Here is a 22,701-nt window from a genome sequence, read left to right as displayed (position 1 = left end):
TACAAACCAGATCCCTTTTCAACCACAGTCTATTCACAAGGGTCACTGTGTATAGAACAAACTGCTCTGAAAACAATTACTGCCAGAGATGTGCTGACTGATCATGGTCTGTTACCAATTTGTGTAAAAGCTGGCTGTAAAGAAACTGCTAATTGATTTTTCCAAATGCTCATGCATCCCAAAATGTACTGCAATTCAGCTTAACAAAACTGACTTTTTAATATTTCTAAAAGATAAAAAAAAACATTTAGAACAGAAGAAAAAAAAAGAACCTTTCTTGCAACTTTAAAAGCATTTATTTCATAGCAAAATATCCTTGACTATGAAAGTATCAAGGTAATCTAAATACAATTAGTTTGGAACCTGTTTTCACGTTTTTACATTACAATGTGACACGTGGTAAATAACTTGTGAAGCTGAAAAAGTATCAGAAGTATCTCAGACTGTGTCGGATGGTGCTAGGTTCAGTCTGCTGTATTTAATAATATACCTGGTCCTTTTGATGAGTCTCAGTGCAATATTTCCATTGTTGAAAAACTTCACTGAGTTTATCAAGTCCACCACGATGGAAGTGGAAGATCTTGTACTGACTTTCCCGGCTCGCGATGACAAGTTGTCCACACGTGCATGCTTCATCACTAAGAAAAATACATTTAAGATGCATAATATTACGTAGTTTCTGTAACTCTCTCTATTACATTTCTCTTCAGCTATGTGTCTGCATTTACTTTTAAGTTAAGAGGTGATCATTTGAATGGACTGAGAAGTCAAAACCTGATGTGGAAGCTAGTCAGACTTCACAATTTACAAGATGGAAATTTATGGAGGGGAATTGCCTTTAGATCCATTAAGAACAAAATAACATTTTCAAGTATAACTCTATGCCTGATAACCAATGTCCTATTAGCAGAATACATTGTATGATATAAAGCGAAGTTCTGTATTTATTGGAAAAACAAAATACTGTCTAATAACTTTGAGATGTACAGCATATCATTGAATGCTGGTGGTGAAAGCAGAACATGAATATTTGGGCTTATAAACTTTACAGGAGTGCTATCTGCAAAGACCTAAAGACCCAAGGCTTCTAGGTATTTCTGCTTTTAAATGTACTATTTATGCATCATAATATTCAATATAATATTTCATACAGAACAAAATGAATTTAAATGTGCAAAGATATAGACCAAATCGCCAACATTGCTACAATGTCGTGCATAAGAAATTCAGATAATCACGCATAGTACAAAGAAAAAGCTCATATGGGGCGAGAGGAATGTTTGACATGCAGTTTTCGTCAAATGGATTATAAGTAGCTTAGCAAAATGCTGTACATTTCAAGAAACATTTTTACAGGAAAATGTTTTTGCAATCCATTAAAAGTGTCTTGTTATTCAGATACTTGCTATACTTAAGAGGAAATCTAACCTTTCCTTTCATTACTTCTATTCAGATAGGTAACTACTCTGAAGTACCAACTACAAAGTGACAGAGCAGTGAAAGTGTTTATTGATTGAGAAGCATACTATGTAATCTCTACTTTCTTTATAACACAGTCACATGAAACCAAGTAGACTAATGATGTACTTGAAGAAATGAAATTTGCACTCTAGAGGCAATTACAGAGGCTGTTGCAATCCAAACTTCTACTTTAAAATGAAAAAGCATTTAAATGCATCTTCCTACAATTACTGAACATTTAAAGCAAAGTGTTGATGATACTTGCAGAGACTTTGAAATATTTGAAATGGTGCATTATGCATTTTAGTTAAGTATATTCCTTTATATGAAATATGATCTTTCAGTTTCATGAACATACATGGGTGTCAGTTTTGTATTATTTTGGCGATAAAATCTCAGGAATCTACATTTTTTTGCAATTTTTTAAGCCCTCATAAGACTGAAATAGTAACTATGCTAAATGAATAATTAAATGCTTTATTTTTAGAATTAAGTATTTGGTTGTTTCTTATTCATTCTCTATTTTACTATGATTTTTAATTTTCCTATAAAAATCTGTATTTTAAATGCATTCTTTTTCCATTTTCCAAAATAGAGAGTGAAAGCAGTAACACTTGCAGTCACAATGAACCAAAAGTATGAATTTAACATGAAGCAGGAAACGTATATCATCTAATAACATAATGCCAATGCTGCAAGATAACTGGGACTCCTGCAAGTTCTTTGGGGAACTGAAGACTATTTTTAGCACTCATGGTCACAAAAGATAAACTAAACTATTTACTGTGGAAATACAGAACTTGTACATTTTAAAAACTGCAAAAAACATTCGGTGCTGAATGGCATTAATTCATAAAACAGCATGACAGTAATTCCATAGAACTATGGTGTTATCAGAAGGCCACTTTCATATTCTTATCATCTTGTGCATCAGCAGAAAGACAATTATAATTAGATGTTAATGCATTCCAGTGTCACAAGGGGTATGCAAAGTAAGCAAAACAAGAATAAAGGAAGAAAGCAATTAAAAAAAACACATCAATGCTTTCCTTCAAAGCCAGAGCTGACATTTCCTCAAGCTGGCATTTAATACGTCAAAATTGCATAAAGTAACCTTTTCCAAATCATCCAATTGTCAAATTCATATCAATATTATATATATTTTAGTATTATAATACCCAGTTTCTGGGTTAAATGATTTATTTAACTCCACCTAAAATGATTAAATAATTAAAATAATTAATACTTAAATTACTTTAATTATTTTCATCTCAAAGGTATTTCAATATGTTACGGTAGAAAATAAACTGTATCCAACTGAGCAAACTATTTCTACTAAAGATTACCAGTGACTCACTCAAGTTTGGGTGACACCCTTTATCCTGCCTCCTTATGGATAACAACTGCATCCTGTTGGCTCATTTCCACTGACTCAAACTCAAAATTATTTTTTAAGTTCATGCATTTGGTAAAATGTAGCAAACTATGTGGACATGGTCAGATTTAATTTATACATCAACAAAGTACTTTAAAGTGGTAATGAATTACTAAGTGGTATCTGCAAAACTTAACTTACAATGGCAAGTAACTCCCAGAATTTATCAGCTAAATAGAATGAAGATCATTGTATGAATTTCAGTATTGTTTTGGGCCTTCAAAGAGATGAGAAACTGAAAGTGTATTGACTAACTTTAGTGAAGCCCGTCTTAATGAGTACTGGCTCTATTTATCTGTTACAAATTGTTATAAAATAGCCTCTGTCTGCTTTTGATTATTATTATCTGCTTTTAATTGTTGTTTAGCCAAAATAGGCCCAGTGAAGGTCAATTATCCTTTCTTTCTAGAAAACATAAAAGAGAAGAAATTGATGTATCTGGAAGTGCAGTCATAAAAATTTAGAATGTGAAAATTATTTACTTATTATGCATTTGTATCAAATATTGCCATCAGATTCTGATTCTCTTTTATGATAGTAAATAAAGACATTAACAAATATAAATGAAATAATAATTAAATAATTAAATTTTTGTTATCCCAGTAAGTCTGTCCTACGTATAAGGAAGTCTTCAGAGTTCTGTCACAGGGTTCCATATATGATAAGTTCAATCTGGATTCAATCATTGCAGGGGAAATCATTAAGTAAAAGATAATGATTTTTATTCATGTATTTAGTAAACAATACTCTTTGTTCCTGATGCGGTCCATTTCCAAAACAAAGCTAATTATATATAGTGCATCTATCCCAACAGAGAAAAAATAAATTCCAAGTCATTATTTATCATTATTGTTAATCTCAAGGAAGCATCTCTAAATATAAATACTGACAAGAATACAATCCATTCCAATAGCAGAATTAAGAATCAACTGCCAGCATGAGTTCTGGATCAATTTAACATGAAGGAACAAGCATAACAATTCTCCCAGTACTACTTCAACAGCTGAAGGATTAAGCAAGCAGCATCTATTAATGACATGATAACACATACATTACAATAGGTTTCAAAATGCAGGCTTTACCACACCTTCATGCAGCACAGGCAGTAGTATCTTCCTTATCAGAACTGCCAATTAGGCCCACAGAGCATGTTGGAGTTATTCCAGGTAACAATCCAAACAGGATTATAGAGAGCATCTTTTGGTTAAACTGTTTTGAGCTTCTCTTTAGAGATGAAATATTCATATGGGAGAAAAAGAGAGAAAAAATAATAAATAGAGAAATTCCTTATATTAATGGGAGCTAGATTTCTAACCTGAAAAAAAGGCGCAGTGATCGCATTTGGCTCAAATCAACTCTAAAAACACCATAGAGTTGCTCAAGTGCCAACACCTTCTGCTGCTCTTCCCATTTTGTGTTATGCGGTTGTGTGCAATTCTCAGAAAACTGCAAAGTGTACCCTGCATCAGAGGAGTGGTCTGAGATGGAGCTCGCCAAATGAGCCATATGTTCTTCGCACATCTCTCTGTATAATGAGGAAAAAGGGGAAAAAAGTGATTATTAAAGAATATTTTAAGTAAAATTGCAGTGTTTAGTTGGGAAACAGCAACAGGCAAAATAATTATTGTAAATTTACTATTCAAAAATTACTTTATGCAAAGCATTTTAACTAATAGTTAAGTTAGCTATCAGTAATCTATATACTACTAATTAAAATTAATAATTTCAATAGTTATTCCTTATTACGGTCAAACCATATTAAAAAATAATCCAAGAAGATCTCAATCATGCAGAGCGAGTACATTGAAAGATATTATATCTCAACAAAACAGATGGAATATTATTAGATGACTAGCATCGCTCCTCAGGTTCAAATGAATATCACCTCTTTCAATGATGGGTGCAGCAGTCTTATTTAGTAAAAACTCTTAACTAAGTTATTAATAATTTGCAGCTTAATATAGATGAAACCTCCAAAACCTATTGGAACATGCACTCAAAAATATTTTTCCCCCATAACAAAACAAAATTATATTTGATCTGAAGACATGTTTACAAGTAGAATTTAGAATCAGAGGTTACACCCAAAATTCATACTCCGCACTAAAACTTTCTAGTGCAACACGTTAGCGTTTATTGAAATATGATGTAAAGTAAATGAAGAATAATAAATATATGAACCCCCTCCCCAAAATGCACCACCACCCTCCCAAAGCTCCAATAGGATACCTTAAAATTAGTAAAGAAAATAAAGTCAAAGAATTTGCTAATAGAATTTAAAACTGCTGCTGAAATTACTCATTGATGCAAATCATGTGTTAAGTCCTTACATTGACATGGCCGCTAAGGAAGAGAAGAGATCAGCAGTTGAGCTTCCTGCAGGAAAGATTCACATATTTGGGTATCTGCATAGCTTTTCTCATTGGACTGGAACTTTGAGAAATCTTGGGAGTTCAGACTGGCAATTTTCCTGTTCTAAATACTAAAGAGTTTGTAATTTCCTTACAAACTCTGGTATCAAGAGTTCACTGGCTGTTCTTCATCAGCAATTTCATGACTGCTCTAACACAGGAGTTATAGAGTCAGACAGCACTGAAACAGATCCTTTAGCTCAGCATGTCCATGCTGATTGTGTTGCCCAGCATGCTAGTCCCATCTGCCTGTGTTTGGCTCATAGCCCCCTAAATCTCTCCTATCCATGTACTCATCTAGATGGTTTTTTAAATGTTGCTAACATGCTCATCTCAACCACGGTTTCTAGTAGCTCAGTATAAACTTGCCCCACCCTTTACAAGAAGAAGTTGCCCACGATGAACCTTTGAAATTTCTCACCTCTGATTTTAAACATATGCCCTCCTGTTTTTCGCACCCTCACCATGGGAAAAGGACTATGTGCTTTCACCTTGTCTATGCCCTTCATGAACTTATGTACCTCAATCATCCAGGGGATAAAGTCCTAGTCTATGCCGTCTCCCAGTGTAACTCAGGCTCCAAAGTCCAGGGAACATTCTAAGAAGTCTTTTCTATACTCTTTCAAGTTTAATAAAATCTTACCTATAACAAGGTAACCAAAACTGTACACAATACTCCTCACCAACATCTTATTTAACTGCAGCATACCTTTCCAACTCTTATATTCAATGCCCTGACTGGCCAAGGCACTCTCTGTTCCTCTGTCCTGAGGGCCCTACCATTCACTGTGTAAGTTCTACCCTGGTCTAACCTCACAAAATGCAATATCTCACATTTATCTGAATTGAAATCCACTTGCCAATCCTCAGCCTACATATCTAGCTGATCAAGAGCCCTCTGTAAGTTTTAATTAAACTTCAACATCCACATCACCACCTATTTTAGTAACATGGACTCATCATGAAATTCCTTATATTAATAGGAGCTAGATTTCTAACCTAAAAAAGGTGCAGTGATTGCATTTGGCACAAATCAAATCTAAAAAAAACACTGAGCTGCTCAAGTGTGATCTTCTGAAAACCTATTACAATTCCTTAGGACTAAATACTAAAACTGACATCAGAACAATGAATCCATTCATTTCAATGGAAAATAATGATTACCAACCAGGTAAAAATATTAAGCTTTTTACAATTTAAAAAAGTACTTTGAGTCAAATGTTAATAAACAGTAGATCCTAAAAAATTGGAAGAGTTTAATTAATTTTCTTTAAATAGTTTTTGAATGTTTATTACTACTGTATTTCTGAATATTGGGTGCTGTTTAGAGCCAGTGTTAAACAACTTTTTCTTTTGCCCATGTGGGCAGGCTTGTTTTAGACATTTATCCATGCAAAGCTTTGCTAAGGACATTAAACTGATACAACAGTAAACTGAGAATGGAGTACCCACAGAAGTTAGTGTTTACCATGCATGACTGCAGTGAGCATGAGCAGCTTAATATATCATGGTATTCATTCGTGATTGGAAACTGTATATATTCAATTAGTATAAATATGGCCAATGTGTGGATGATTATTCAATGAAATGAAAGAATAAATGCAAGAGTATGGGTTACTGTAAAAAACATGCTGATAACTTTCAGATAACTTGGGACTTTTTGTATTTTACTGCAACATTGGCTCACCGACACAATGCCACATGCCTTGTTCCTGATCATGAGAGATCACAAGTGAAAGATACAGAATGGAATTTACAGGACAAAGCTCCCCCCCCCCCCCACCCCACATAGCTCTTACAAGCCAAGTACAAAATCAAGCAAAGTCACTCGGGAAAATCTTGTGCATATTGCTTACTAGATAACTTGGATCCAGATAGGAAGGAGGAGAAACTGAAAGATTAAGAATTCTTGAACTATAATTCAGAAATTGCCAACCGTTAGGCAATCATATAATATAGATATAAAAGGTATTTCCCTCCTATATTCAGAGCAGTATTCATTGTTTAAATTATTGTAAAGAAATTTGCAGAAACCAGGATGTACACTAATCTCAACATTGCCTTGCACTATTTTATGTCAGCTTATCAATGTAAAGTCACAATCTGAGATTGAAAACTTTGTCACCAGAAATTTGCCTTAGGGTAATTCAATAATAGCAAGGATATGTTGTGCAACATATCAGTTTCCTTCACATGAGATGAGAAAATCCATAATAGCTCATTAATGAACGGATGGAATCATACAGCACAGGAGCTTCCTCAGTAGATCTCCCTTGATACCTTGGGAATATTTCTTTAAATATACTGTTGACAAGTAATGAAATATATGCTTTGTAAGCCTCCAGTGGAAAAAGATATTTGACTAAACACCAGGTGGCCACTTTATTAGGTATCTTCTGTACCTAGTAAAATGGCCACTGAGTGGATGTTCATGGTCTTCTGCAGTAGCTTCCATTTCAAGGTTTGATGAGTTGTATTTTGAGATGCTCTTCTGCACACCACTGTTGTAATTCTTGGTTATTTGAGTTACTGTCACCGTCTTGTCAGTTTGAATCAGTCTAGCCATTCTCCCCTGATCTCTCTCATTAACAAGGCATCTTCATCCACAAAACAGCCAATCACTGGATGTTTATTTGTGGTGTCACACCATCTGTGTAAACCCTAGAGACTGTCAAATGCGAAAATCCCAGAAGATAGCAGTTTCTGAGATACTCAAACCACCCCCTCTGACACCAACAATCATTCCACGGTCAAGGATTATCAACAGATGGAGTTAAATAAAAATCATTTACTTACTACAGGACCATTTAGCCTACTAAGTCCATGCCAGGTCAAGCAGAGTATCAGTCTGCTTGGCAATTTATTTACTCTCAAATGCTCAACAACTTCCCCTTCTGATTTTCTTTTTGCCAATTAATTGCACCAAGGAACAACTTACATTCACCAATTAGTCTACCAGCACATGAAGATGTAGGAGTCAACCAGAAAAAAATTAGTCCCAAGGAGTAAGTATAGATTTCACAGAGACTGACACTAAATTAGAATCAATCCTGGTATCCCAGGAACTTTGGAATTGTATTAAACAAAGGGCTTGTTCATGCACTGTACTTTGTGGAGTCTATTTTCCTGCCATTTAGCAGCCTATCCCTGAATGCTTTGTGGATTTTGCTATATACAGTAGTAGGTTGCTTCATTTGTTGAGGAGGTTTAAATAGAATTGAACCATTGCACAATCATCAGCGAGCACCTTTACCTCTGGCCTTGTAATGGAAGGAAGATCATGGATGAAGTAGTTGAACACGTTGGGTCTGAAGCCCTGAAGAATTCCATCCCTAATGCATTGATTCTGGAATAATTACTAGCAGCAACCACAACCATTTTCCATTGTGTGAGAGTGACCACCCATTCAAGTGTTGCCCCTTGATACAATCTCACTTGAGTTTTATCAGGGCATCTTGATGTAACATTTAATCACATTCTGTCTTAGAGAGATGGCTGGTCACTCTCATACTTATTCTAGCAATGCATCACTTTGGTCCATATTTGAACCAAGGCTGAGATGAGTTCTGGAGGCCAAGTGGTCCTGGCAAAACCTAAGCTAGGTATTAACAAGCAGGTAATCAATCATCAGCTGATGATTGAGAGGCGATTACCTTGGAAGTAATTACTTTTTGTGAACATGATGTACACGGGGAATTCTTTCAAATTATTGGGTAAATGCAGATGTTTTTGCTGTACTGGAACAGCTTGAATAGAGACACACCTAGATCTGGAACGCGGGCCTACAGCTAGAATGTTACCCAGTCCTATGACTTTTGCAGTTTCAAGTACTCTCAGCATGAATCAAACTGGCCAAAGACTGGTTTCTGTAACAGTAGGATCGTCTGCTGATCACTTCTGGGTCAACGTGGCCACAAATGCTTCTGCTTCATTTTCACACTCACATGCTTTTCCCTGTCATCACTGAGGATGTAGGAGTTCTTGGAGCTTCCTATCCCCATTAGCCATTTAACTGCACACCAGTAAGTTTATGATTAGGTCAAGTGTATACGGGCTGAAGCACAGCAGACTGGTAAGGGGAGTATGAGAACAAATGACAATGGAACTTCTGCTTGAAAAGGACTGAACAGGGAGTAAACATTATGAAATAGAGATTATCAAGAGACTTGATAACAGAGTGGAACTGGGACTGCAATCTCAGCTCAAGACCAAGTAGACTGTTAAGCTTGTGTACAACGTCAGAGTAACTGCAAAGTATACTTAAGACAAAGGTCAACAGATTTTAGATTCAAGGGATTTAAAGAAACCTGGGTTGATGATAGAAGATGGTGCCAAGGTGTCAAGATTTTATTAAATGGTGGAATAAGTCCGACAGGCCAAAAGGTCTACTCCTGCTTTTATTCCTGTGTTCTAAGAATAGTTGAACCCTATGATCCCTAAAGCCTTCCCTGGCATTCAGCTAAGATTATAGATTATCCTTTGAATGATCCACTTGGATACCAATTTTCCATTTCCACCCATTCCTGTAATGTTTTACGATTCTCCCAGTCCATGCACCCTTAAATTATATCTCTTCCAAGACTGGATATAGGAAAATTAGTGTCACAAATGAAATGAACTAAAAGGTTTAGTCAAGGTAGAGCTGAGTAGTTTTAGCAAACATGTGAAATTGAAATTGACATTGAGGGGCAACATGTAGGCAAGAAATAGAAGACAGCCAATGATAGCTGGCTTTCAGCAAAATGTTTTCACCCAAAAGCAAAGTTGTGTGTAACCATTTTCTATATATTCTCTCTGCTTATAAACATCAATCCAAAGGCCTAACTGTTAAGTTTCCTGGTTTTCCCCAAACTTGCAAAATTTCCTTAATCTTCAGATAAGGTAATATCTAAATCATCTGATACAATCTTTCAGAGATAATACTATGATTTTATACCACTTTATACAATCCTTTTCACTTATTATATATTATGTTGTGCCCTGCTTCAATCATGTGTCATCTAGTAGATAGACCAAAAATATGCTTAGTTGTTCTGGAACCAAGAATTATGTCTTTGACATTATTTCCTGAGACAAAATCTTCAATAAGATATTTAAAGCTGTTATAATAATTTTACTTGATATTCCTGGTGACAGTACCTGCTTTCTGCATCAAGAAACACAGATCTGTTACTCTCTGCCAGTGGGTCACCAATTGGAGAGAGGCACGATGGAGAGGAAAAAGAATCAGAATCCGAGCCAATCATGCTGTCCCTGCTGACATCATCAGCAGTAAGATCATACGTTGCCTCATGCTGTGCTTGTTCCCACTTATTATTAGCCTCATCCTGATATTGTGCTGGAACCTCCAGATCTTTTCTGACACCAAGGCAAATCAATGATGAGGCAATTTCTGAAGTATTTTCCGAATCACTGTGAACTTGTAGCAATGCTCCATGAGTGTTGTGCAAACTGAGGGAGTGCTGTGATTCATTCTGCTGTGTCTCTGGTGAACCAATGTACATGGAATTAGTTATGTTCTGTGACACAGTTATAATCTCATCATCCTCTGGCGAAGTCGAAGCTTGTTTTTGTGCTATGTTGTTTTGAGGTTGGTGCACAACAGAGGAACGTGCATGCCGGCATCTCCGACGATGTACTTTTCGTACTGGAGAACTTTCAGGAGTGATATACCTTAAAGCCTCCTCATCTTGTCTTTGAATACGGGTGTTTGGGATCCAGGTGATGATAAGAGTAGTTCCCAGTAATTCATCTTTTTCCAAGTGTATACATAAGTATCCTGGATATGAAGATAGGGACAAGAAGAGGAGAAGCTAAATAAAATATTTTAAATGAAATTATAAAAGCAAAGACATGAACTATTGATCTATAATAAATTCTTCCCATATGTACTGCACTAACAAACCTAACTTAGTTACAAAATTTGTCTTGTTAAGTAAAGGAAGATGAATCATATGCAAACTTTACAATTAATATCCATATCTCAGAAGAAAAACTGATGCTTTTAGATAACATTAATACTCTGTTCTGTACAAGATATAATCTTCTCAAATCTCTCCCCATGATATATTAAAAAATACAGACTCTGTAACACAGAATTGGGCCATATCACTGTTTATTTTCCATAAAAACCTCTTATCACAAGTTTTCATCTCAGCTAATGAGATAATCATTTGTTCTTAAATTTGTCATATACTTAATTAGCTTTCCATAAATGTATTTAAGCTATTAAACTCATCTGTTCCTTCTTGCAGTACGCTTACCTATATGATCATTTTCTCGGTAGAAAAACTATTCCCAAAATCCTATTTGGATTTATTAATGACCATCTTACATTTATAGTCCCTGATTCTGATCTCTGTCACAGATCTACCATGTTGATTTGCCACCATTTTCATGACCATAATATCCCAACTGATGGAATCATCACTGTATACTCTGACTGTACTCTCTCTAGCAACTCCTTAATAATAAGGAAGTATTCTAAAATCTATACCAACTTGAAAAAACATCATTAAATCAACGACTGATTTTATTTGGTTTTAACTGATAACGTTTACAAAAAGTAGTGGTTTCGGCCCAATACATCACAGGTAAAGACCTCTCATCCATTGCGCACATCTATATGAAATGTTGCTGTAGAAAAGCAGCATCCATCATCAAAGATCCTCACCACCCAGGCCATGCTCTTTTCCCACTGCTGCCATCAGGTAGAAGGTACAAGTGCCTCAGGACTCACACCAACAGGTTCAAGAACAGTTACTACCCCTCAACTGTCAGGTTCTTGAACAAAGAGGGATAAAACGCAAATAATGTGAGCTGCCTGAATGACTATCACCCAGTAGCACTCACATCTAGGGACCTGGACCCACTGCAATTTGCCTATCACCACAATAGGTCAATGGCAGACGCAATCTCAATGGCTCTCCACATGGCCTTAGACCATCTGGACAAAACAAACACAGGATGCTGTTCATCGACTATGCTGTTCAGCATTTAACACCATTGTTCCCACAATCCTGATTGAGAAACTGCAGAACCTGGGCCTCTGTACCTCCCTCTGCAATTGGATCCCCGACTTCCTAACCAGAAGACCACAGTCTGTGTGGTTTGGTGATATCTCCTCCTTGCTGACGATCAACACTGGTGCACCTCAGCTTAACACACTGCTCTACTTGCTCTATACCCCTGACTGTGTGACTAGGCATAGCTCAAATACCATCTATGAATTTGCTGATGATACAACCATTGTTGATAGAATCACAGATGGTGACGAGAGGGCCTACAAGAGTGAGATATGCCAACTAGTGGAATGGTGCCACAGCAACAACCTGGCACTCAACGTCAGTAAGGTGAAAGAGCTGTCTGTGGATTTCAGGAAGGGTAAGACCAAGGAGCACATACCAATCCTCATAGAGGGATCAGAAGTGGAGAGAGTGAGCAGTTTCAAGTTCCTGGGTGTCAAGATCTCTGAGGACCTAACCTGGTCCCAACATATTGATGCAGCTATAAAGAAGTCAAGACAGTGACTATACATCATTAGGAGGTTGAAGAGTTTTGGTATGTCAACAAAAACACTTAAAAACTTCTATAGATGTACCATGGAGAGCATTCTGACAGGCTGCATCACTGTCTGGTATGAGGGAACTACTGCACAGGACCAAAAGAAGCTTCAGAGGGTCATAAATTTTGTAAGCTGGTACCCAAGATGGAACTGACTAAGTACCCAGGACATCTTCAAGGAGTGGTGTCTCAGAAAGGCAGTGTCCATTATTAAGGACCCCCAGCACCCAAGTCGTGCCCTTTTCTCACTGTCACCATCAGGTAGAAGGTACAGAAGCCTGAAGCCACACACTCAGCGATTCAGGAAAAGCTTCTTCCGCTCTGCCATCCGATTCCTAAATGGACATTGAGCCCATGAGCACAAGCTCACTTTTTAAATATATATTGTTTGTCTTTGCACAATTTTTAATCTATTCAATATACATAATTTATTTATTTATTCTATACTATGTATTGCATTGAACTGCTGCTGCTAAGTTAACAATTTTCACAACACTTGCCGGTGATAATAAACCTGATTCTGAACTACACTTTCTACTTCTGGTGTTCCCATGACCAATGGTATCACTTTAAGGACTCTTTGGCTTGTTATTTCATGCTATTATTATTTATTGCTATTTATTTATATTTGTATTTGCACAGTTTATTGTTCATTGACCCTGTTTACAGTCACTGTTTCATAGATTTGCTAAGTATGCCCGCAGGAAAAAATAATCTCAGGGTTGCATATGGTGACGTGTGTGTACACCGATAATAAATTTTAACCTGATGATTTCTGAATTGTCCATGAACACAACCTCGTTCCTCTTTTGCATTTTTGATTGTATTTCTTATTTAACTTACAGTAATTTATTTATGCCTTACACTGTTCTCCTGTCCTGGCCCACTGATGACATTATAGGTTTGGTCCTCCACTCCATCCTGTCCCACCTAGAATATAATGCCTCATACGCAAGGATGTTGTTCATCAAATTCAGCTCAGTGTTTAACATGATAATTCCTCAGAGGTTGGTGGGTAAACTGTCCTCCTTGGGACTCAACACCTCTCTCTGTAACTCAATCTTGGACTTTTTAACAGAAAGACCCCACTCAATATAAGGTGGCAGTAATATCTCAAGCTCCATCACAATGAGCACTGGTGTCCCCCAAAGCTATGTGCTCAGTTCACATTACTGACTCTGACTCCATTGCCAGATTCACCTCAAACCACATCATCCAGTTCACTGATGATACTCCAGTCATTGGCCTCAAAAGAGCATAAAAAATAGGAGCAGGAGTAGGCCATCTGGCCTGCTGAGCCTGCTCCACCATTTAATAAGATCATGGTGACTCAATCTCTCATCATAGTCTAACCCTCTCATCTCTGGAATCAACCTGGTGAAACTCCTCTGCACAGCCTCCAAAGCCAGTGTATACCCTTCCTCAAGAAAGGAGACCAGAACTGCACACAGTACACCAGCTGAGCTTAGGAGGACATGGCAGCTAATGGCGGCTCTTTTGCTCCTCTTCAGAAACAGCTCTATTTCTATCCTTGAAGGGCTTGTAATATGCTGTACTATTCTATGTTCTATATTTCTATGTTGAATCTCTTTTTTTTTCCTTTTCAAGGTTCTTTTGAAGACCCTGACCTGGAGTTACACACTGTCTTAGCTTCTTTGCAGAAACAGGATCCACACTCTGGGCCTTATGACCGCTGCTTTTCGATATGCCAAGGATGCAGCCTGGAAGACTAGCACGCCTTTGGGGTGCTGGATTTTTGTGGCTCAGGAGGCAGGCTGACTCAAGGCCAGTGCTGCCATCAGGTGCATCGTGGGAGATGGAAGATCATAAGCAGTGGGCTGACTGTTGGCTGTGTGCCCAGAGACCCGAGTTCTTTGGGTACAGAGCTCGGAAAAAGTGACACAACAGACTTCTAACACCATAAATCAGCAAGTTTCTTTATTATGTCTCTCCACTTGCTGTGAAATGGGGGACACCTCTTTTTCCCTTATTAGGGTGAGAGAGGGTAAACGAGTAGTCTTTGGGGTACTGCAAGTCTGTGTCTTTATTGATGCTTGGCAGCACGCTTGAGTGCTTGGTGGAGGGCATCAATGCTTTTTTGCTGGTTTGGGTGTGGGGGGGTCATTGCTTGCTGCTGCTTATGCGTGGGAGGGATGCTGGGGGGGTTTCGGAGTTCTAACATTTAACAGTCATTCATTCTTTGGGGCACTGCTGTTTTCGGGGATATTTGCATAGAAAAAGAATTTCAGGATGTATATTGTATACATTTCTTCGACATTAAATGTACATATTGAAACCGATTGAGGTGTGGCCACACCAGTACCCTGTACAGTTGCATAACCACCCTGCTCTTAAATTCAATGCCTCTAGCAATGAAGGCCAACATTACTTTTGCCTTCTTGATAGCCTGTGCACCTGCAAACCAACCATTTGCTCATCAGCAACAATGATTTGGTATCCAGAGAAGTAGTAGAGAGGCTTGTCAAATGGTGCAAGAACAGCCTGAATTGTATTTTATTAACTTATTTGTGGTTATATCTTGGTTTATGTACTGTGTTTGATATACGTTTTGTGGGTACACCGTAGTCTGGAGGAATGTTGTTTTATTTGGTTGTATATATGTACAGTCAGATGACATTAAACTTCAACCTGAACTTCAAAAAAATCAATACTTTGCTTCAACTGTACAGTCTTTGCTCCGCTGTTTGTGGCATTCAGCAAATATTTTGCGATGTTTCCAGAAATTAGCCAAGCAGCTAACAACCTTAACTGATGGGATCAATTTCAGTGCTAAACCCATTTTCTGGCAGATGGCAAAGCAGACTCATTACAACTACAGTCCGTGGTTGATTAAAGATTGAGAGGGAATAACAAAATCATCCACCTCTTTAAAGGATACAGTTTTAAGATTTGGCTAACAAGTGGCATTAGCTCTAAAACATTCCTCCAAAATAAGCAATTTGTTGATTGCAAATAACAGATAAGCTGTAGAGCCGTATGAATCAGTGGATGGATATATCACATCAGTGGATTAATTAGTTGCTAAATTGATGTAGTGCAACCCCCCAATGGGTTCCAGGGTTCCACAACCTTCAGGCTCACTGTCAAGGACTCTACAACTCATATTCTCTGAATAATTTATTTGTTTTTCATTTGCACAAATTGTCTTCTTTTGTGCATTGTTTTTTTGTCAGTCTTTGTTTACAAAGAGTTCCATAAATTTTATATCTTTATTTTCCTGTAAATGCCTACAAGAAAATAAATCTCAGGCTTGTAAAAGGTGACATATACATACTTTGATAATAAATTTACTTTGACTACACACTATACAAGATGTGGTTTAATGACAAGTCAACCAATCTTGACAAACACTAATAAAAGCAGGAAAAAATCCAGGCTGAATGCAAACTGAAAAAAAAACATATGAATAACAGTTTATAAAGTACTGGCAGTTAGTGCAACAGTACAGACAGTTCTGTGGCGCTGTCTAGAAGTTTTCAAAATGTAAATTAATTTGTGCCAGTGGAGTCACTTCAGAAATGGGAAAGGTGGGGGAGGTATGGGAAATAGTACAGATGAAAACAATATCCAAAAAGGGAGTTATTCATAACACAAACAATGCACTGGTGTACAATAGCATTCTAGAAGATTGCTCCATATAGTTTAATGACCCATGCAAAAACTGAGCTTTTGCCAATGCTACCATGCCGAGTTCCATTATAAGAAAAAAAAACACGCCTTTATAGAGTCTTCCATTACTTATCTCTCTTTAATAGCTCATAAAGTGTCCACACTGACCAGAGAACAAGTACAAGAAATCCAAATTTAATTATTTTAAAATGAAATGTTTCAAAAGGATTTTCATTACTTTTACTACATTAGCAAGTGGAAGTAAACATTTCTTTAGTATTGTCACTGTTGTAATGTAGGAAATACGGAAGCTAATATGCACAAAATGAGATTCCTCCAATGATAAATGCTGATAATTAGTTTTGGTTAAGTTCATTGATGGAAAGGTTTTAGCCAATACACTAAAGGTATTTCCACTTCTATTCAAAATGCAATCACTAGGTTGCGACTAGGGCTCAGTTCCTGAGAACTGACCATTACCCAAACTGCTCACACATCAGAAATGAATAAAAGCCAATGTGTGGTAGAGGATTACAGAAACAGCTGAGATGGGACAGAAGACAGGCAGGGGAAGAACAGCCAACAGCCAGCCTTACTGATTCAGTGAGCGAGTAAATCTGCTCAGCATTCCCAGCTCAGCTCAACTCAACCCAGAGTGTGGAGGTAGTTAAAGGTACACAGACGTAAGTTGTTCCCACCAAACAGAAGATCCTTATGATCATGCAACATCCAGCAATTCCACTCCCATCTATCCTGTCAGTCTGCCAAATATTTGTTCATATGCATAGGGAGGCAACAAGTATACCATCTGTAAACTGGGGAGGACCTGTAGTGTCACGTACTCAATTATGTCCTTTAATCAAGAGCTGAAAGGGCCTGTCCCATCCTTGAAAGAAGTGTTGCATTGATAGCAACACTTCTTCAGTATTACACAGAAATATTCAGTTCACAGTTTTGTACATAAACCTCCAGATTAGCTTTTGATCTAGAAGTGAGATGGTTACCAAAAGAATTGCAGCTGACAGTTATTAGTTATATGACACTGCAGTAAATCCCTTTTAGGCTAAAAGAAAGGCATGTTAAGAGTATTTTGTAAATTGATAATCTTTTATCACTAACTTGTCAGCAAGAAAATATTGATGACCTTATTTAAAAAGAACATCAACAGTCTGATGAAATATATAGAAAATCGCCCACTGGTATGGTCAGCCTATTCAAAGATAGAAGTGCCAATTTGAAATCGATACTTATCCTCTTAAAATCCATCTTGGTTTATGTTTCTCAATCTGTCAAAACTTTTGTTTCCTATTCCAGAATTCAAATTTATCAAGGATTTTCAAGCAAGAAAAAAAAATTAAAATCCTATCTCACTAGTAATTCTTAAACACATCTACATTCACCATTGAATGTAGCAAAGAACCCAAAATTAGTTGTTTTGTGAAAAGGCTTATCACTTTTCATTATTTTTGATTGATTAGCAAGTAAGTCCTTCAAAAATAAAAAAATGTTAAATTTTAAAAGTACTCTGTCATTGTTGGACTGCAACTTGTTGAGTGGTACCTGCACTTAAATAAGATATGCACTGTCCCTCAATTGCCTTATTGTATTTATTGGGGAGATCTACTGGTCTTAGTATTGCCCTAATACATTCCCTATGATATTAGAAATAATCAGCATTTTAAACTGATTTTTATTCATGAAACAGCTGGTTAGGTCAGTCAGAGCACTTTCAGTTGCTTTCTTTCACACAGTCTTGTTCTGCAACTTTCCAAACCCTAAATCCAGCTGGGTAATTGAAACAATCCTTTCAACGATGGTAGGATTAAAGGCACAGTCATTGCTCATGAAACTCTGCACACAAGTTACAGTATGTCCATTCTTTAAAAATGGAAGGCAGAAAAATGAAACAAAACTTTCTCTAAATGATGAGCAAAAGATCCTTGAGATTCTTTTGGCAATATACTTTCTTTCCAAATTTGCTTTAACTAACTGTAATTCCCCTCAATTCTTACTGTAGTACCATAGCATCATCACCTTGCAAATCTGGGATGCCTCCTCCTCCAAATCTACTGCAATGAAACACCTGGAAGGTTTCCCCTCTCAGATTCTTCTCATAATGGGATTCCCTCCCTCCTTAACCATTCCTTTGACCTGGGGTATGATGCAGATGAATCACCTCATCCTTCTATGACATTTAATACTGGCATCACCTTCATTGTTTTTCTAGTTCACCGTAGTCATAGAGATCTGGTATCATATATGTCTACTTATATATTCTTCAACACTCTTCTGCATTTCTGGTGTTAGCACCTGAGGAATTACACTCCCAGACTCCAAATGGTTAAAAAGACAAATGATTGAGGTAAAGTTTACAGCTCATAAACATTGTGAAATCTGCTCAAAGGGCAGTTTACACAAGGAAACAGATACTGTTAAATCTGGCTCCATGAATATATCAAAGTCAAAACTTTTCATAGAAACTAACAGCCTTGGTCCAAATAACAAGATAACAATGAAAAATATAGTACAGATAGTACTTTTAATAATCAGTCTCCAAGGGAAGCAAGCACAGCCTGGTCAGCTAGCCAGGAAATGATCACGCATCTGATCACTGATCTGTGGCAATGAAACAAACTGAAGGGGTGAAGATTGGCACTGCACAATACATGGCTGAGGAATTGTGTAGAGGCAGAATTTCAGATGTGTGGATCATTGGGATTTCTTCTTCAGAAGGTATGCAGCATACAAAAAGGACAGGTTATACCTGAACTCAAGGGGGAACCACTATCCTTATGGAGGCTTGTACAGTTGTGGGGGAGGGTTTAAACTAATTTGGCAGGGGAATGGAAACCAGGATAAGGCTAAGGATGGGGCAGTTGGTGTACAAGAAGATGCAGTGTGCAGTGAAACTGTGAGGAAAGACAGGCAAAATATAGGGGAAAATTGCTCAGTGGGATGAGTTGAAGTATAATATGGGAGCAAAATCAAAAAGCTAATGAATACAGGACTGTAGGTATTATATTTCAATGCATAAATTATACGGAATAAGGTAGATAACCTTGTAGTGCAACTAGAGATTGTCAGTCAGGTATGGCGTGAGCATCACCAAGTTGTGGCTGAAAGAAGATCATAGTTGGGAGCTTAACATCCAAGGATATGGAAAGGACAGGCAGGTATGCGAGGGAGTGGGGTAGCTCTGCTGGTAAAAGAAAAATATGAAATCAAATCCTTAGAAAGAGGTGACATAAGATCTCAAGATGTAGAATCCTTGTGGTAGAGTCAAGAAATTGTAAGAGTAAATCGACCCTGATAGGAGTTTTATATAGGCCTCCAAATAGTAGCCGGGATGTGGGACACAAATTACAACAAGAGATAAACAGCATTGCTATGATAGTGATGAGGATTTCAATATGCAGGCAGATTGGGAAAATCAGGTTAGTGCTCAAGATCTCAAGAGAAAGAATTGGTAATAAGCATACGAGATTGCTCTTTAGAACAGCTTATGGTTGAGCTGAATGGCAATTCTGGATTGGATGCTGAGAAATCAGATTTGATTAGGGAGCTTAAGGTAAGGGAACCCTTAGGAGGCACTGATCATAGTATGATAGAATTCACCCTGCAGTTTGCGAGGGAGATGCTAAGATCAGATGTGTCAGTATTACAGTGGAGTAAAGGGAAATACAGAGGCACGAGAGAGGAACTGGCCAGAGTTGATTAGAAGGGATCACTAGCAGGTATAACAGCAGAACAGCAATAGCTAGAGCTTCTGGGAGATATATGGAAGGCACAGGATAGATACATCCCAAAGATGAAGTAGTATTCTAAAGGGAAGATGAGGGAACTGTGGTTGACAAAGGAAGTCAAAACAGCATAAGAGAGAGGGCATATAATACAGTAAAAATGAGTGGAAGGTTCAAGGATTTCTATTCATTTTTACTCATTTTGCCCTCTCTTACAAATCAACATGAGGCAACTAAAAAGCCATGAGGAGAGAAACGATGAAATATGAAGGTATACGAGCTAATCATATAAAAGGCGATGTCAAAAGATTTTTTTCAGAAATATGAAAAAGAGAGGTGAGAGTGGATATTGGACGGTTGGAAAATGATGCTGGAGAAGTAGTAATGGGGGACAAAGAAATGACGGACTAACTTAATAAATATTTTGTGTCAGCGTGCTCTGTGGAAGACACTAGCAGTACGAATGAATAGATAATGTCAGGGGGCAGAAGTGAGGGCTTTGTGCTGAAGTTATCATGAAAATTGATGAAGGCAGGGCAGTGATTGCTGTCTGCATGGTCTATAGCAAGGCCTTTGACAAGGTCCCTCATGACATAGGAACATAAATATATAAACAGGAGAATATTGCGTGGTGCTGAGTAAGAAGGATCTGGAAGTGTCTATGGAAAGATCCTTAATGGTAAGTAAAATGGATGGTTGAAGGCATTTCCTTTGCTAACTGAAGCTAAGTGCAAGGAGGTTATGCTATAAGTGTACATAAAATTTGTTAGACCACAACTAGTTAACTGAATACAGTTCTGTCATCACATAAGAGGATGAATGTGATTGGTCTAAAGAGGGTACACAAATTTACAAAATCTGGGACAGCTGAAATGTTGCAATCAGGTAACACTGAATATGAAGTATGAAAACTAGGGCTGTTTAATTTAAAATAGGAAGGATTGAGGGGAGACTTAATTGAAATATACAAAAGTATGAAGGGTTTAAATAAAGCAGGATGGACACATTTCCTTTAGCAAAAGGTTCAAAACCAGAATGCTGAGATTTCATCAAATATTCAGTTTAAGGACTGAACAGGAGATGAGGAAAATTGTATTGACTCAGGTGGCAGTAGGGGAGAGGTCTGCAACATATTGCCTGAACCAATGGCAGAAGCAGAAACCCTCCTCAGAATTATGTACTTGGATTTACTTGGAAGAGCCATAACCAGTTTGGTTAACAACCAGCTGCCAAATTAGGTAGGAAGGCTCTTTTTCAATCAGCATTAACACAATGAAGCAAATAGCCTCTATTTGCATCATGAAATGCTCTTTGATTCTATATTTGTCATTTTGCTTCATTAGTGGAGTCAATGATGTTGGGAAATCTGCTTCTCTATCCTATGCCAATCAAATCTGGCATGGAAGCAATAACCCATTTCTTTGAATGAGCATCACTGGCCCTAAAAGGTTAGATGTGAAAAGTTAATAAAAACACAAAATGCTGGCAGAACTCAGCAGGCCAGACAGCATCTATGGGAGGAGGTGATGACGATGTTTTGGGCCGAAACCCTTCATCAGGAGAGACTCTCTTCATGTGAAAAGTTAACTCAGCTCCACTTTTTAAATTTGTATTTTTTAAAAAACTAAGATAGTTTGAAAACATTTCCAAGTATCAGAGATATTTAAGAACAGATTATAAAAAGCCTTCCAACTTCCACCCCTATCTATCCCCTATTGAAGATTATTGGGATGTTCAGGAGACATTATAAGGCCCTATTGGGATTAAACACTGTTGAGGGCCTGTCTGCTATTATATACATTTTAATTTAAATCTGTGTTAAAAACTGCATGAACTATTCATAACAAATGATAACTGACAAAATGCAACTATAAAGAATGAACTGTGAAAATAGTAGTTTCAAGTTTTTAAACTTGAGTATTTTAAAAAATATATATCATGAAACAAAATAGCAAAATCCTGGTAAGAACATGAAATAGAAGTGAATTCAAATGAATCAATTCACTTCACCCTCAATGTGACTATTCTAACCACAGACTTTAAACCTTTAATGTTATTTCAATGTTAAACTGTTTGAAATATTCAAATTTCCACTGTTCAGTGTGTTAGTTCTTGCCAATCATCTATCTTTGATGAATTTCCAATAAACCAAAACATAACGTGAAAATACTTTATTTTATTTAGAATGGGTTGTGTCCAAGGTTAACACATGAATAAGGACAGAAATATGATTTTTTTTTTAATACAACCAACAGAAAGCATCTTTGGTCAAATGCAGTGGTTGTTGATTTGTGTGTACTCAAATGAAATTTTTCACCATGTGTGATCTATTTTGGTTAATAAATTTTAAGCATTTTGAATACACATATCATAAAAGGCAGCTCATCTTGCACAATTCACCATGCAATTTAGGAAAAAATAGCTGTTACCAAAAAACATTGAAATTATCCACCCTGAATAC

The 22,701-nt window shown here is 37.1% G+C and overlaps 1 protein-coding gene across 4 annotated transcripts in view; it reads right to left on the bottom strand.

Annotated features, from left to right (window-relative positions):
• tbc1d16 (TBC1 domain family, member 16) overlaps positions 1–22,701 on the bottom strand; it is a 112,018-nt gene that overhangs the window by 44,396 nt on the left and 44,921 nt on the right. For all 4 annotated transcript variants that reach the window (XM_059948516.1, XM_059948517.1, XM_059948518.1 and 1 more), the window contains 3 exons: positions 10,447–11,086; positions 4,212–4,421; positions 491–638 (listed from right to left, as the gene is read on the bottom strand). In XM_059948516.1, coding sequence (XP_059804499.1) covers positions 491–638; positions 4,212–4,421; positions 10,447–11,086 — 998 coding nt within the window. The remainder of the gene's footprint in view (positions 1–490; positions 639–4,211; positions 4,422–10,446; positions 11,087–22,701) is intronic.

Source organism: Hypanus sabinus, chromosome 23, assembly GCF_030144855.1.
Source record: "Hypanus sabinus isolate sHypSab1 chromosome 23, sHypSab1.hap1, whole genome shotgun sequence".
NCBI classification, from domain to species: domain Eukaryota; kingdom Metazoa; phylum Chordata; class Chondrichthyes; order Myliobatiformes; family Dasyatidae; genus Hypanus; species Hypanus sabinus.
This window is presented reverse-complemented; position numbering and strand designations above follow the sequence as displayed.